This window comes from Alternaria ethzedia (genome assembly GCF_023757985.1).
Source record: "Alternaria ethzedia strain BMP 0044 chromosome Unknown scaffold_2, whole genome shotgun sequence".
NCBI classification, from domain to species: domain Eukaryota; kingdom Fungi; phylum Ascomycota; class Dothideomycetes; order Pleosporales; family Pleosporaceae; genus Alternaria; species Alternaria ethzedia.
Genome location: NW_026056195.1, coordinates 440,888 through 456,618, shown reverse-complemented (window position 1 = coordinate 456,618; position 15,731 = coordinate 440,888). Strand labels below are relative to the sequence as shown.

General features: G+C 52.2%; 6 protein-coding genes across 6 annotated transcripts; 3 read left to right on the top strand and 3 right to left on the bottom strand.

Annotated features, from left to right (window-relative positions):
* On the top strand, positions 1-1,112 carry J4E87_000952 (uncharacterized protein; the record flags this gene model as incomplete). Its single annotated transcript, XM_049372602.1, has 3 exons — positions 1-173; positions 235-514; positions 567-1,112. 3 exons carry the CDS (start codon positions 1-3, stop codon positions 1,110-1,112), a joined length of 999 nt encoding a protein of 332 aa, XP_049237260.1.
* An 873-nt stretch (positions 1,113-1,985) lies between these two features.
* On the top strand, positions 1,986-3,588 carry J4E87_000951 (uncharacterized protein; the record flags this gene model as incomplete). Its single annotated transcript, XM_049372601.1, has 3 exons — positions 1,986-2,445; positions 2,501-2,898; positions 2,947-3,588. 3 exons carry the CDS (start codon positions 1,986-1,988, stop codon positions 3,586-3,588), a joined length of 1,500 nt encoding a protein of 499 aa, XP_049237259.1.
* Positions 3,589-3,841: 253 nt separating this feature from the next.
* Positions 3,842-4,774, bottom strand: J4E87_000950 (uncharacterized protein; the record flags this gene model as incomplete). Its single annotated transcript, XM_049372600.1, has 1 exon — positions 3,842-4,774. The coding sequence occupies one exon, from the start codon at positions 4,772-4,774 to the stop codon at positions 3,842-3,844; it is 933 nt and encodes a 310-aa protein (XP_049237258.1).
* Positions 4,775-5,938: 1,164 nt separating this feature from the next.
* On the bottom strand, positions 5,939-7,039 carry J4E87_000949 (uncharacterized protein; the record flags this gene model as incomplete). The annotated part of the gene is made up of 2 exons (XM_049372599.1): positions 5,939-6,844; positions 7,034-7,039. The coding sequence occupies 2 exons, from the start codon at positions 7,037-7,039 to the stop codon at positions 5,939-5,941; spliced, it is 912 nt and encodes a 303-aa protein (XP_049237257.1).
* A 1,363-nt stretch (positions 7,040-8,402) lies between these two features.
* J4E87_000948 (uncharacterized protein) lies at positions 8,403-9,433 on the top strand (the record flags this gene model as incomplete). The annotated part of the gene is made up of 2 exons (XM_049372598.1): positions 8,403-8,676; positions 8,727-9,433. 2 exons carry the CDS (start codon positions 8,403-8,405, stop codon positions 9,431-9,433), a joined length of 981 nt encoding a protein of 326 aa, XP_049237256.1.
* Positions 9,434-10,163: 730 nt separating this feature from the next.
* On the bottom strand, positions 10,164-10,599 carry J4E87_000947 (uncharacterized protein; the record flags this gene model as incomplete). The annotated part of the gene is made up of 2 exons (XM_049372597.1): positions 10,164-10,199; positions 10,228-10,599. The coding sequence occupies 2 exons, from the start codon at positions 10,597-10,599 to the stop codon at positions 10,164-10,166; spliced, it is 408 nt and encodes a 135-aa protein (XP_049237255.1).
* Positions 10,600-15,731: the final 5,132 nt, after the last annotated feature.

Below are 15,731 nucleotides of genomic sequence, written 5' to 3'. Positions count from 1 at the left end.
ATGGCATCTAGATCCGCTCTCCACATCCAAGACACCAAGTTCAACGATCTCGGTCTCTCAAAGTCCACTTTGAACAAGGAGAAAGTCTGCTGCTACACGCGCTCGCTAGAGAACGCCAGCGATGACAACCCCATACTCGTTCTCATTCATGGATATCCGCAATCGGCTTATATGTAACTTCCTCTCATCCCTATCACTGCACTTCATACACTACATGATCTGACAAAAGGCTAGGTGGCGCCACATAATCCCTCTTCTCCCATCCAAGGCACCGCTCTTCGTTCCAGATCTACCTGGCTACGGCGCTAGTGCACCGATTGCGAAGAACGATAAAGTGAGTATAGGAACGGCGATACTCGAGGCGCTGAAGACAGAGGTCAAGAAGGGTAAAAGTGCAGATGGAGATGTGAAGGTCATACTCATTGGCCACGATCGTGGAGCGAGAGTTGCCCATCACCTCACTGTTAGCGGGGTGGATGGAGTGAAGATCTTGGGTGTTTGTTTGATTGACATCGTATGCATTTCCTCCCTGGGCTTCCTTATATCAGGCAGGCTAATCTTGATAGGTCCCAACCTCCACACAATGGCAACACTTCACCTCCCCAGCCACGGCAGCAAAGGAGATAACAGGCTACTTCCACTGGCCCCTACTCGCAAACGTCGATCTAGCAACGCGTATGATCACCGCTTTCGGCCCATCCAAATGGTGTCAAGAAATGATCCTACGTTGGTCAGGAAAGAGCAGTGCCGGTATCGAGAAACTGAAGGCTGATGACTCGTTGACCGTCTATGGCGATTTCTTCAACCAGGAACATACGCTGACAGCTACTTGCGAAGACTACAAGGAAGGCGCTACGACGGATGTCGAGAGGGAAGAGAAGAACCAGAAAGAGGGGAAGAAGATCGGAGTGCCGTTGCTGTTGGTGTACAGTGCGGCGAGCATTGGGAGTAGGTTTGACTTTCCGGATGTGTGGAAAGAGTGGGTTGGCGAGGGAATCAAGATTGAGGATCATGGGTTGGGGGATGGGGTTGGACATTTTGGGGCGGAGGAGGCGCCTGAGGAGTGTGCAACGGCCATAGTGGGTTGGACGAAAACATTTATCGGACGGTAAAAAGTAGAGTGATGGAACGTTGTACAGCGAGACATTCCAAACGATCGCAATGGTCTTTCCGACTCGGTCGAACAGAATCGTGCCACACGGTTCAGGGAGATAATGTCAATCTGTCGCCGATCATCCTATGTAATGATATTGGCCAAGCGCTTATCTGGAGCTCTCGTGGATGAGGCCACAAGTCGTAGCTACCTAGGTACTATCCTCGCAAATCTTGAACGGAACACAACGCTCACCAAGATGGCAAAATTTCTCGTGGTAGGATGACAGATATTGGCGCCTACCGGCAGGTGTAATTCCGTAGCCAATGACGCGTAACGCAATGTCGCATTACCGACGACTTTGAGGTATTGACGTGTCGTAGGTTAGGACGTAGTTCGCGTCGAGAGGGGGGCCTCGGGACCATCCGCGCGCCGCCTTGGCGGCTGCTTCGCGTGTGCCACTCCCCCCGACGCGATTCGCTGTCGCGCACCTCCTTCCAGACCTTGCATCGCCCTCGACCATACGGCAAGGGCAGACAGCCACACTAACTGCATCAAACAGGTGCGAATCGATGCTTGCCTAGGAATGATACAACTCTCTATTCCCGAGAGGCATCTCCGCAGCTGCGGCGTTCTGCGGCGTCGCTCTGCATCATGCAGTCTAGATCATCGAATAAGCAATGCAGTGCGATAGCGACACGTTCGCGCGATTGGCGACAATCCGGAGCTGACTGGCTGACCTGCGCAGTGCAGAGGAGGTAGCATGCTGCCTGCATTCTGGGGCACAAGCTTACGCAGAGCGACAGGCAACTCTAGTGCACAGTACCTTCCATGACCTCCTTATCCGCATCCGACCCTCCCACTCTAGCATTGGCAGAATCGATCGGTCATCATGCTTCTTCCTACCGCTGTAGTTTGGCTGTTCTACATCGCTCGTCGCTCATATGCGTCAGGATCGTACAACCTGCAGCTCGCAGCGTCCGCGTTGAGCCCGCAACTATCCAAGGACGCCATTATCACGTTTCCATGGGATGCTCGTTGGGACGATCTTCAAGTCCGCGGTGCCTCACCACGAATATCTCCCGACTATAATGTGGTAGTTGAAGTCGCGACTGAGTCCGACGTGCAGACAACGGTCGCGTTCGCCAATCGTTTCGACATCCCATTCCTAGCCGTTACCGGGGGTCATGGATGGACCACAACGCTTAACAACCTATTGTATGGCATTCAGATCAACATGCGCAAGCTCAATACTACGACACTCGGTCAGAACGGCAAGACTGCTACTGTCGGAGGCGGAACGATGCAACACGAGATTACCCGCTCCCTGTACGCCTTGGGCAAGTATTCTGGTGAGTTGGGACTCGTACATTCATACACATAGTTACTTACCGTCCTTGTCACCAGTTACCGGGCTTGGAGAATGCGTGTCAGTAGCAGGTCCACTGCTGGGAGGCGGGCACAGTCTCCTCCAGAATCAGTACGGCTATTCTCTTGACGGTCTCGTTTCCGCGCGCATCGTCGTTGCCAGCGGCGAGGTTGTAGAAGCTTCCCGGACGAAGAATGTCGATCTGTTCTGGGCTCTACAAGGTGCAGGCCATCAATTTGGCATTGTGACAAGTCTTGAAGTAAAGACTTACGATATCCCTTCCAATTGGACCGTCTACTCGATCATCTTCCCATCTGACAAGGTCGAGGCGCTTTTCAGTCTGGTCAACGAATTCGAAGAGCCGAGTACGGAACGCTCTGCGAAGCTAGCGCTCACGGGGCTGTTCGTGAGAATACCTGCTGCTGATCCCGTCAATGTAAGCGCAGCCTCGCAATACACCTGCCAGATACTGACTGCTCATTAGCCTGTCGTAGCATACACTGTCGCCTACGAGGGCACGGAAGCGGAAGCTGACCCCTATGCCGCTCGTTTCAAAGCGCTCGGACCAATCTCTACCACGGTCTCCACGGACGTCAATTACGTACAGCTATACACGGTGACTGGAAACAACCTCGGAGGCCAAGCTTGCAGGCGAAACCAAAACGTTGCAGGAGCCGGTGTCTCTCTACCTACCTGGGATCTTGAGGGTGTTCGCAGAGCCTTCACGTTATTTGGTAACATCACAGCAGATTCGCGCTTCAATACATCGATCACTCTGATGGAGAATTACGGCATGCAGGGTGTACGAGCTATCGACGTATCTTCCACTGCGTTGGCATCCGAGGAACGCGAGTATCCTATTCTTGCATCGCCGGTTCTGTGGTGGGTTGGCGACGATGCGCAGACCACCAAAGATGCGTACGCACACACGCGCGCAATGCGTGATGCGCTATACACTGGCCTCGACCGCACCAACCAAAATCGACACTGCTATGTTAATTACGCTAACGGAGAAGAGGATAGGCCTGAGATGTATGGGCACGATGCTAGGCTCGCTAAGTTGGTCAAGTTGAAGGGTGAGTGGGATCCGAAGAACAGGTTTGGGTATTACAACCCAATAGTGTAGGCAGGAATGCATTCACAGTAGCAGAAGACGAAGTATTTTGAGGACGACTTTATTACTAAACTAAACGCAAGCGTGGCGAATGATGGTGCCAGGAGTAACTCGCGTCGAAAACCAGCGCAAACCGAAACGCCAAACCTCAGCCGGGAGCAACTCGCGTCACAACCCAGCGCCGAACCCAAACGCCAAACCTCAGCCAGGAGCAGACATCGCATCTCTCCGCTGCCAAAACAAACACAAAAGTCCGGCGAAGCGACTACAGCCATTTCCAAACGGCCTCGTCATCCCCGCTCGCAACGCTGCCCTCTGGATCCCAGTCGAAATCCTTTGCCTTAGGCGGCCACTGCCCCTGACACTCCAGATGCTTTGCGATAGCATCCTCTGTCAGCTCCGCCCCTGACTTCTCCTCCACCTCTTCCTCGATCCCTGACACCTCCCCCTCCCCCTCCTCAGCGGGCAGCGCGAAGGTCCTCGCAGCGTCGTGAAGCTGCTTTACGGACATCTTACAGGCATTGTCGACCTCTACGCGCGCTAGCCCCTTGCTGGCGGAAACTTTGGCCTCAGGCCCAAACTCCGAAAATGTGTGTTTGGTCATCTTCCAGACGGTGACCTCTTTTTCAGAGGCGTTCTGGTCGATTTCTTCAACGGTATGCTTGCTAGCAGTGACCGTGAGGTGTGTGTGTAGTGATTGTCGGGTTTCTCGCTCACCCGAAACGGTTTCGGCATTGTTGAACAATCCCGCTTCGACGCAGGATTGGCCGACGCCAAGGTATTCTGCCTCCTCTGCCATGTACAGCCTGGCCAGGCGCTCAGGCTGGTTGCAGGCGATGTGAAGGCGTTTTGTGGCTGGTAGTGCGTCGCCAAGCACACCCCAGATGTCTGTCCATGTGATGTTGAGGGTGGCGGACTTTGATGGTTTGATGACGATCTCGAGGATCGTGTTCTCGGGATCTATGGCCAGATCTTCCCAGTCTTCTGGGCCCCAGATGGGGAATTTTTGGTGAGAGGAGGACGACGCTGTGGCCTGCGCCTCCTTTGATGTGGTGAAGAGGGCGGCTGGTGACGAAATGCTTGTGACCATGTATTCGTCTTCGTCGAATTCGACGGTTGCTGTTGTAGCCATGCTCGCTTGCCAGACGGCGTCGCGGAGCTCTTTGGGTAGTTTTGGGAAGAGCGTAAAGGTAGACATGGCGATGGTATTGGTAGTGATGTAGTAATGGTTTTTTGTCTGGAGTACTGGTATGCGTACTGGTTTTGTCTGAAGCGAGTTCGGACGGGTATGGTAAAATGGTATGAGAGAATAGTTCTGATGAGAGAGAGAGGGGGGAATGGGCTGCCTTTTATTCAGACTCAAAGCGCGCTAACTGCAGTACCGCACTACTCGACGGCGGAAAGTCATAAGGTCGCCTGTGTCTTTGCTCCACTCAAAGCATCCAACGAGCATATTATCACGTCACAAGAGTCATAGAGCTACCCTATGACACGGCATAACGAATACAATCAGCGCATCGACCAAGAACCGAGACCCGACATTACAGCCTGGAAGTACTCGTCGCGCCATTAGGTGTCTCTGGATACATGATTATATCGCAAAAACCTTCGGCCAAGAACCGATACCCAAATTCACAGCCGGAGGTACTCGCCGCATCACATAGAATTGTATCGCGCAAGCGTTCGACCAACGATCGAGACCCGATTTTGCAGCCCGGAAGTACGCACCGCACCATATGGTGTCTCTGGACATATCGTTATCTCGCGAAAACCTTCGACCAAAAACCGAGACTCAATTTTGCAGCCCGGAGGTTCTCGCCGCACCTCATGTTGTTCCTGGATATGTCATTATATCGCTCAGAACTTCAGGCAACCACTTCAGACCCATAACACGAGAGAAGAGACTCCTGCGATATGGCACCGGTGCAAGAGTTTTCAAGTCATATGATCGCTCCCATACTTACTCTGCGACCACTCGTGATGGCTTGTAGTCTCAGCATAGGCAACGCCCGCTCAGCGACCCCCAGAGTTTACCCAGCTGCTCGAAGCTCAGCCGATTGCGCATAGTTTACCCGAAGCTATGACAAGTGCGCGTTGCTGTGCTCAATCGTCTAAGCGCTAATAGCCTAGTTTGAAGACATGTACACATCGCGCTTTTCAAGTTTCTCAAGACACCCGTTCGATACATCATCCGCTTTTCCATTTCCTAAAGCCGTAAGATATTTCCTATCACTATTTGCTAGTTTATATTGCTATTTTGGATTGCACTGTCTGCTCAGGTATCGTTTCCTGTCACTCGCCAGTCCGGATTGAGCGCACAGTTGTCTGCTGACTAACTCGTCCCCGCTCTCACATACTCTCTTCACAGACCCAGACCTTCCCATCCCTTCTTCCATGTGGTTCTTTCCTGCACCTTCTCCACCCTCAAATCACGGCTCCGAGCCTGTTCGTAGATTGAGTCATCAACCTCGACGACTTTCCGCCGCTCTCCTTCGCTGCTTTCGCTAGCGTCGTTACCGCTCTCATCTGGATGTACGGACTGGTCGTTGCACGGACTCTCCCCAAGCTTGATAGTCTTCAAGTTTGGCCATTCTGTCTGGCGATCTAGAAGATGCTTGAGGTAGCGCTTGGTCTCGTACGTCGAATCCATGATACCGATCTTCTCGATCGTGGTAGGTAGACGACAAGTTCGGAATGTCCCGTACTTGGCAGAGAAGAAAGCGTCTTGTGGGGCATTGAGACTGCGAAGTTTAGGTAATCCAGCAAACGTGGTCATTGGAGTTGTATCGTGGATATACTCTATCATCGCAATGTACCTGACCAAATCCTTGAGCGCGGGCTCAACGTCCAGAGTTAGATCTGTCAAACTGCAGCTCTTCAGATGCGAGACAATATGCGCGAAAGATCCTCGTGGAAGGTGGGGGAGTCGGAATTCGTCGTATGGGTCGACAACAGCGCGGTACAGAATGAAGAGGTGGGTCAAGTTTGGAAGACCGCTAACAACGCTTCTGAATTGACCGTACACACCCTCCATGTGAGTGGCTTCATAGCAGTAGAGCGATTCGAACTCCGGTTGGATGACCAGACGGGTCAAAGTCGTAGAAACTGTTGCACCAGGTGTGATATGTGATGTCATCGTATTGGCATAGTCTATGGTCGCCAGAGGGTCTTCGAACAGGTCGAACCTCGCGGCTTCAAGCCGGGGTAAACTCAGCCAGCTTGATGGTGCGCGTCCATTTGTTGACAACCGTGTCAGGCTAGAGAGGCCCTGGAAGCAATCTGACAAACTCACGTGCCTGGATATGAGCTCGAAAAGATTTTCGACTTCGGCCCAAACAGCGTTGTTCTTGTCTTGTTCGTAATACAATGGTGAATCCAAGGTCGTCAGCGAAAGCGTACCGAGGGCAGGCGTTATGCACAGGATTATCCCGATGAGAGCCGTGTCTACGCCCCTCACCAGCATGTCTTCCCAGTCCTCGTGGTGAAGCGAAACACCGTTCCTTGAATTGACAGTGCTCGTAAAACCCTGGAATAAGGCCAAAAGCTCCGGAATACCGCAAGTACAGTCCTGTCGGCACTCTTCATAATAGCACCCGCAAGATAAGCAGCTCCGGTGATGCGTGAATGACTTGCCGGATAAGCTGATGTTTAGTTTCCGCACTCTGTTCGCAAGATCGGGTCGCTGCAAGAGAGTACGCGCGAGATTTGCAAGACCTCGTTTTGGGGTCGGATTTGGAGAGACTTCCGTGTGTAAGACCTCTTGCGCAATAGGGCATAGCTTCCGGCAACTCAACGCGAGGTGATTGAGATCGTTGCATCCGTTTTTAGTGTCGTCTCGCAGACATTTGGCGACTGCGACTAGGAGCTCGTCTGGGAGGCCACACAAGTCAGTCATGTCGACGAGCGCGCGTGTCTGAGGCGTGGGGTAATGATCTCAGGTGCCCAGGTGAGATGAGAGAGCGATAGCCTGTTCAGTGCTGGGGAGCAGGAAGTCGCGAACAAGCCTAGTCTCGCCCGACTGGGTAAGCTGCCAACGCGCTATCAGCTGACTCTTCTCTCACTTGCATTTTCAGATGTCGCAAGCTCGAGCAGAGTTCACTCACTGTATCGCAAGGTTGTCTAGTGGTCGCGCTGTGCTCTCTGTCAAAGCTCGTGAAGCACCAGAATGTGTCACTACCAGATAACTTTGGATGGCAAAGCATCATAGATTTGCAATACAGCCTATCAATCTCTTGAGTACTACTGGTCAAGCTCTCACGTGTTGGCTCCGCTGCGTCCATCCCTTCATCTCTCTTCTCTGCAGTCGACATTACCAGCTTTCGAATGTAGTCATCCTCAGTGCCTAGATATAACAGCGCCCTCGTTGCCAAAAGCTTGGTCACTTTAGTCGCGTTGGATTGTGTAGCTGCTTCGTGTGATTTCCCCTCTTTGGTCACACATGCACTTGCCTTCGATAACTGTTGTGTCAGCTCCACTCACCACCTTCGCGCCTGACCCATAATTTTATCCAGTCGATGTTTCTATACACCTATATTAAGATTTGGGCTGCTGCTTTCCTTCCTTCACCATAGCCTTCATTGAAGGTATCTCCGTATTTGACTCTTCGGTGGGTCTGCGACAGCTAGCGCGTCCGTCCATTGGGCAACGACTGCCCGGGCATGGCCGCTAGCCACATCGGCCGTGCCCGGGGCCACCAAACAGGCAGCCATCAGTCTTTGCCTGATACGGCGACCTCCAAGCTGCCGTACATAAACTCATAACGTCTTCTCGACAGCTTTCGCGACCATCTACCGTTTACCTCAAGCTACGAAACTCGCGCTGTCCCAATGGCGTCTGATCCTATCCCTCCACCCTCCAATTTTCAGCCACAAAGCCCGCTGTTCTATGTCATACCTGGCGAGATCCGTAACGAGATCTTCCAATTGGCGCTCATGCAGGATGAAGACAGCGCAGCAGCGTATCCGGAAGACTCGTACTGGTACCGGCCAGGTTTCTCAGGTCCGCTCAAGGGCAGCAGTGCGCTTTTGCGCACGTGCAAGCTCGCGTACGCGGAGGGACAGAAAGTGTTCCTCAGAGAGCTGGAATGGGCTTTTTGGTTTAGTATGTTTATGCGAAATCTGTGACGTTACCCCAAACTGATCTCGACGCAGATCGGGGACCTGATGGCCGTACATGCACTCCAGCGTGCGAAAAGTTCTTCCGCAACCTAACTCCACAAGCCGTGCAGTCACTCCAGAAAGTTCGTCTTTTCACGCAGATGTTCTGGCTCGAAGAAGGCGATCAACTATTCTACATCCTCAGCATACCTCAATTCCGACCAACCCAGCTTACTATTACCATACGATACTCCGACTGGTGGTTCTGGGAAAGCAATTCGCCACTGAGTATGGAAGAAAAGTGGCTATGTTACTTCGAAGGAAACCCCGGCTTGCGCGTACTGAGGGTTGAGTACGAGACGCTCAGTTGGAAGAAAGCGGAGATGATGCGCATCATCGAGCGAAACAAGAAATGGAAACTACCTGTACGAAGAGAAGGCGGCAACTTCCAGAATAATGAGCTCGAGGGATATCTGAGCGCTGGGAACACTGAGCTGAAGGAATGGACTTGGAAGGGCCCAAGCAAGCTGGATGGACAAAGTTGGATTCACCACGGTACCGAAGATAAGGTCGAATATGTCGTCGTAACGGATACCTGGAAGTTCGTGGAAGGCGAACTCACCGAGAAAGAGATGGAGGGCCGATTGACCACTATGATGCGAGCACCTGAGTTGACGCGGGCCGAGGTGGAAAGACGCCGCAATATAGGCGCATGGCGTGGAAGGCTTCGGGAGAGGAAAACTACACAGTATGCAGTTTAGTCAGAGATGTTTGCTTCACTGCGGGTAACATGTCCTTTATCACTCTGCAGCGATTACTACATGAAAATTTGACAATCGCCTACCGCTTACAACCCTTTGCGCCTTGTGACGAGTATCCGAGTGCTATATGCCCTAATCTTGCATTTAACATTAACGTCAACAGATTTTAGCGCTCGATAAACCTCAACTCCAACTTTTCTGGCTGTCTGACATGAAGCAGCAGCGGGTCTGCACATGAGTCCCGCAAAATACTCATCACCTTCTGTTCAGCCACCCCCACCTTCTCGCCGTCTTGACACACCACTTCAACCCTGACCTTTTTCAGAACGCTACTCAACACACCGCAAAATTCCACCTGACTGAACTTCATTCCCGGGCAGATCCTCGGGCCAGTCCCCCATGCGAAGAATCCATTACCATTCGTTGGGTGCTTGAGTTCTTCAGCAGACAGTATCTCGGGTAGAGTTGCCTTGCTACTGCGGACGGATTGCGATTGAATCCAGCGCTTCGGGTTCCAAGTCAGCGGGTTAGAGAAGTTAGCGGCTGAGGTGTGAGAAGCCCATGAGTTGAGTATGATTTGGGTATTAGTCGGAAGGACGACATGCTCATTGGCTTTATTGGAATCTAAACTGGTTTGTGGGATAGTACGCTGGATATGTGCAGGGAAAGGCGAACGCGGAAGAGGCGGCGAAGGACCGTAGAGACGTAGCGTTTCGTACTTGCAATTCTGTTAGTCTTCGATCATGCGATGCGTAACAGTAGATGACTGGTGTTGATGGAGAACGAAGACGTACCATGACAGCCATTACTCTCTTCAGTCGTGGAAACACTCTTGCATACTCCAATTCATCAGCTGCTTCGTCTTTCAGGACTTCATCTAGCTCTTCCACTACCCAGTCTTCGATCTCAGGATACACAGCCAGTAAAGCCAATGCATATGATAGTGTGATAGACGTAGACTCCAGTCCACCAACCGTGAAGATGAAGATATTACCTCTGAGTTCAACATCTGAGAGTTTGGACTGTGACAATCCACTTTCAGTCTTGACTTCGTCGTTTGCCCTCATGAGCGTGCTGATGAGTGTAGCAGCTTTGGATCGCCCGCTGACCACTTTTGATCGCTCTCTCACGACAGTCTCGTCCATGTACTGCCGAAACTCACGCATAGCGAGTAGCAGCCTCCTAGTACTGGTTGGAAGTAGCGATTCGAGTATGGGCAATTTGAAGAGTGGCATGATACTCTCTATGGCCGGAGATGTTGAAGTACTCATCACCGTCACTAGTGCATCGCGAAGTGACAGTTGGTGACCTGGTGTCGGTTCATTAACTTCCGTATTCTCGAAAGCGATTGAAGAGATAACGTTGAGCGCCAGTGTACTGGTATCCTTGATCATGCTGTTCGTCCTTCCGCCGGGTGATGAGAGCCAACGCTCGATCATGTTTTTCGACTGTTGCAGAGCTTCGTTCCATACCGTGGCTGAGGCTCGCTCGTTGAAGCATGGCGCTGTGAGTTTGCGATGACGGATCCAATCATCGCCATTTGACTTTTTGCATTAGCTTTTACTGTCCCGAGTACTAAGAATATAGGGTGAACTACGAGTTTCCAGAGCATATGGCACATACCGTGTCAACATTTTGCCCAAACGTGCCCAATATCTCTACAGCCATAGTCAGTCTCCGATTCCAGTTTCCTATCACACATCGTCGGACTCACCATTCACATTATCCGGCTTTACATAACCCCTCCAATCCTTGAGTACATGTTCAATCGTTCTCGGATCACTCGTACATAGCACATTATGCCCTGGCGCCACCACGATAAAGCAAAGACCTAGCTCTTGATGTAACTTGTCGTCATCTTGCCAGCAGCATGTCCAGTCAATGGCCCTGAACCACCGGTATCTTTCTAGGTACGTTCGGAATAGACTGGTTACCAGCTGCCATTGTAGAGTATATGGGGTGACAGGACTTATGATGATGCGCAAGCCAGTCTTACGTGCGGACACGTAATTACGATAGAGTCGGTACAGCGGGTATGTGACAAAGACGTGAGCGAAGAGGCAGAGTATCGTTGCGATGATCATCTTAGCAGGGTTTGGTCGATGATGAGAAACTGTGATTGACTACGGGCACCTTGGTGTAGCTAGAATTTAGAAGACATTGGATATCTGTGATCTGGGTGTCTGCACGCTGAGATTGCACATCACGCGGGGTCACACATGCATCGTGCTTATTGAGGCAGGCGCAACTTGATGTTTAACGAATGAATGTAAAAAAGTCGGCTTCATCCGACTATCGACTTTTCACTTATGCGGAGATACGAACTATCAGACAGAGATAATCGCATAGCAGCAGAGGCATGAAAACGCAATGCGCACGCGCAGCGCGCATGCAGGCGCATATCACACACGTGATGTCATCCTACTCTACATCACAACCTCCACGAGCAAGGTTGCAGCAGTACAATCCTGCCACATCTGAGACACGAGCAAGCCTGCGCATGCACGCCTCACCGAGGCACGTCTGCAATGCAGGGTCAAAGATACCGAACGTGTCAAAACATGCAGAGCCGACCCGCGACGCACGTCAATTACTCGACAGGAGGGATGCGCCCGTCTTGGGTTGAACATGGCATCGTGGACACTTGCAACGTCGAATGTTTGATCTACAACATGTGTTCGCAGGAGATTGCGGATGAGTATTTTGCTGGTTTTACCGTAGTAGCAAACTTGTATGTTTCAGGCTTTAGCCTGGCTTGTTTCATGGATCTGGTAGGTATGTGTGATTCGGAGTGGGTTGGGGAGAAGCATTAGCCGGTCGCGATGAATGATGATGTCGCGATGAGAAGCGCAACGGAGCCGAACGTGTCGGGGGATTGTCAACTTTCCCGCGAATTGGAATGCAGTCGTCAACAGTAACAGTGATGTTGTTTCCACAGTTATTCCATATCGTTGATGTCAACAAAGGCAAGGTAATGGGACCCAATGCGTGGATATGCGCATGCTGCATGTACATTGAGGCAGAACTGTAGGTACGCGTGGGGAGCAGTCGGTGGTCGACACCCGACAATGCCGTCTGCGATGCGGGGTCAGAAGGCAAAGACCTAGTATTGGTGGTTGCAGGGTGTGTAGACGTAAGTATACATGCGTGCTGAAAGGTAGCACCACGCTATGACACCTGGTACCGTGGTTCGCATAATGCGAACCCAGCCACAAGGCAGGCGCAGCACAACTCAAGCAACTTCAACATGACTAAATGAACTACGACGCTGGACTGCAACACGATCAATGCGCGAGTTCTCTCGGCCCGCGATGCATGCAGAGATTTTCCTACCAGATCAGCCCATGTTTCCCAGCCACCCCGGCGTATCCCGGGATGGCTGGCTGAGCACGTTCTCCTCGGTGTATTCGGATAGCGATGGAAGAGCTCGAGCATCCTGTGTGTGGACCACCGTTGACGCGTATCTAGCTTTTAGCAACGCTTTGGCGTGAATAGCCCGGGCCTAGGCGTCATAGCCCGTTACATTCGGTGAGTAGTCCGTTCGCATAGCCACGGATTAGAGGTTCGGCCAAAACCAGCTCGGCTCGAAGTGTTTTTGCTTTGCTCGGATACGACAACACGACCCGGTAGTCCTGATTTTGATTACCTATCGAAACACGCTAGACAACTCGAAGGCTAGAAGGGAAGGCGTAGGTGGTAGGATATCGCGCGATGCTCTCGGTCCTGTGTAGAGACCCTCGGATGGGAGCTCTGGAATGCCGTCATATTACCGACGCACTGAGGTATATTGACCATGCCTTTAAGCGACTGTGGTGATTTATCCAGCCGCCCACTACCAAGGACGCGGGTAACGCACTTTGCTTTCCCTAGCGAGCCGGTGTAGTATCGAGACGATATCGAAGGTGGCGTGTTTCCAGTAGATAGCGCAATAGCGCTTGCACGCGTTATCTGTTCGCCTGTTGCCCGGCGAAAGTACGTCTTTGGATAAAGATGAGTCGATGTATGGAGCGTCGATACCGGTACAGCCGCGTTCTGCAGTAGTATACCGGGTCGCTATGTGTCCATACAGCTGGGTCCGACGGTCAGTACAGCAAGGACGTCGCGGTAGGCTGAATGCACCCATGGAACTCCATCGCCGCCTATGCATAGTTGCGCTGAGACCCTTCTTAGAACGTATGTTCCTCAATTCGAGTCATTCCAAGGTTCTTGATCATCGTATGTAATCCGCTTCATAGCGTGGGGCATACTGCAGTGTACCCTGAATTGTGGCAAGACATACAATTGACGCATGTAGGTATGTCGTGCGGATCATGCACCGCCCTAGCCACAAGCGACTCTGCTGCGAGATGGCAGCCTGCTTTGGCTGCCGTTGAGATGCTGCATGGAGGCGGAAGTCGACATGTGTGCCCACCGGCGACTTTCTGACTCAAGTGACGACTTCCAAACCGTCTGCGTCGCTGCCGGCACTTTAGAAGTACATACATACACTGAGCGTGCGGCGCAGCGGGGGGAGCACGGCCGTCTACTTCACCCTAGCTCGCCAGCAAGCTTTTAGATTGCTTCAACCTTCCATTGAAGATCCGAGGTACAAGAATAGAAGAGCGGTGAAGGTTTCGCTTCTAGAGGATGTTTGTTGCCGGCAAAACGGGTAGTCATCTCAACCGAACAATGAACCCCTCACTTCGATTGTTCATTGTTGAACTTTGTTGAGCATCGAAGAGCATCTGGAGTGCAATCGAAAAGACGCTAGAGAACGTCGGAACAAGCGAGTCGTCCACAGAGCGTGACAAGGGGTGGGGCGAAAACCCATGAAGCAAGACCGGTGAGCGTGTCGACCCGCCAATCAAAATCAGAGGTCGCACCCCACGAGCTGCAAGGAGCGGTCGTGGCTTACTTGCTCCGTCGATACCCCGATAACGGCTCTGCTGTCTCCTGACGTGGCCGGTGGTGATTGGTAGCCGAACGCCTATCTGAACGCTTGAACGAGGATGTGGTGCTGATCAATATGGAAGCAAGGGCTCCAGAATGACCGTCGCGGGAGAATTCAATATCTCGCTCTGAACCCACGACGGTCGCTTCGCGCTCGTGTGCTATCAAGCGAAGACATGAAATTGTCAGTGGAACCGCACGTGAAGGCCTTATTCCAGCAGTTCGATCGAGCCGTGATCGTGGACGACTGAGGGGCACGAGCTTGGCTCAGACCATGCAGGGATACCCTATATCACATGCATATGCAAGTGCGGCTTGCTGCATACGCGGCGTTATCCAATCGAAGGCTAGATTGTCCCAAGCGCGGCCGCATCGCGGGATTGCCTCACGCTGCAGGAACGTTTGTACATGTGTTCGAGACGGTCTTTGACTTGGACGTGGAGAATGATTTCTTTTCTCTAGAGCGGTATTCTCAGTGAAGCAAATGATAAGCTTGGTAGTTGTACTAAGCAGGCTCAGGGCGACGCCCTCGTCCGGGGATACAGACAGCTGTGGTCCGAGTACAGATTGCGCTTTATTGCCAGTTGGACAGGAATGTACACAGACCCCACTGCGTGGCCACTACACGAGAACACGATGCTCGAGGGAGCTAAGGCTGATGCAACAAGAGTCGCCCTTTTGATGAACCCTGTCAAAGGATCGAGAATAGAACGCTGGTCTTGTGCTGAGAGGTTGAAACCTCTGGGCGCTCGACCGGATCGGTCAAGGACGGTATTTGCTCTGACACACTGATGTTGCCAGTCCCGACTGCCGCTGTGGTGGTGGTCAGCAAGTAAGAGGTAGAGACAGGCGCGGGCCTTTCTCCACGATCCGCTCCCACATCGCGCCGGCTGCACTGCACGTTTATTTACACCTGTGCATATCTGCTAGCCACGGTAGTCCACGCGACGAGGGTGTGACTGCGCCTTGGTGAGGAGACGGTGCGCACAGCTCCTTGAACGTAGAGTTACACACGGTAATACGGTACGGGTCGCTTGAGCTTCTGGTCCTACCTTTCGCCTCTGGTGTGATTCACATACTAGCAACTGTACTACCGCACTGTAATAGAGTTCCTGGCATGGCCATTCCAATCTTGGCGAGGATCAACTGACGATGCGATATGCTCCGACGGCCCTCATCTGATGCCGTCAGTAGTGGTACAGGTGTGCGGGAATGTTGTTCCCGACCAGACTTGAGACCACATGTTGCAAGATAACATGGGAGGATTGGCCGTCAGAGCATCAATGTACGCTCCGCGGCTAGCAGGGGGGATCAGATGGATGCGAACAGTTGGTTTGGCGCCTGAGGCGATAACATGGGCAGGACAGGT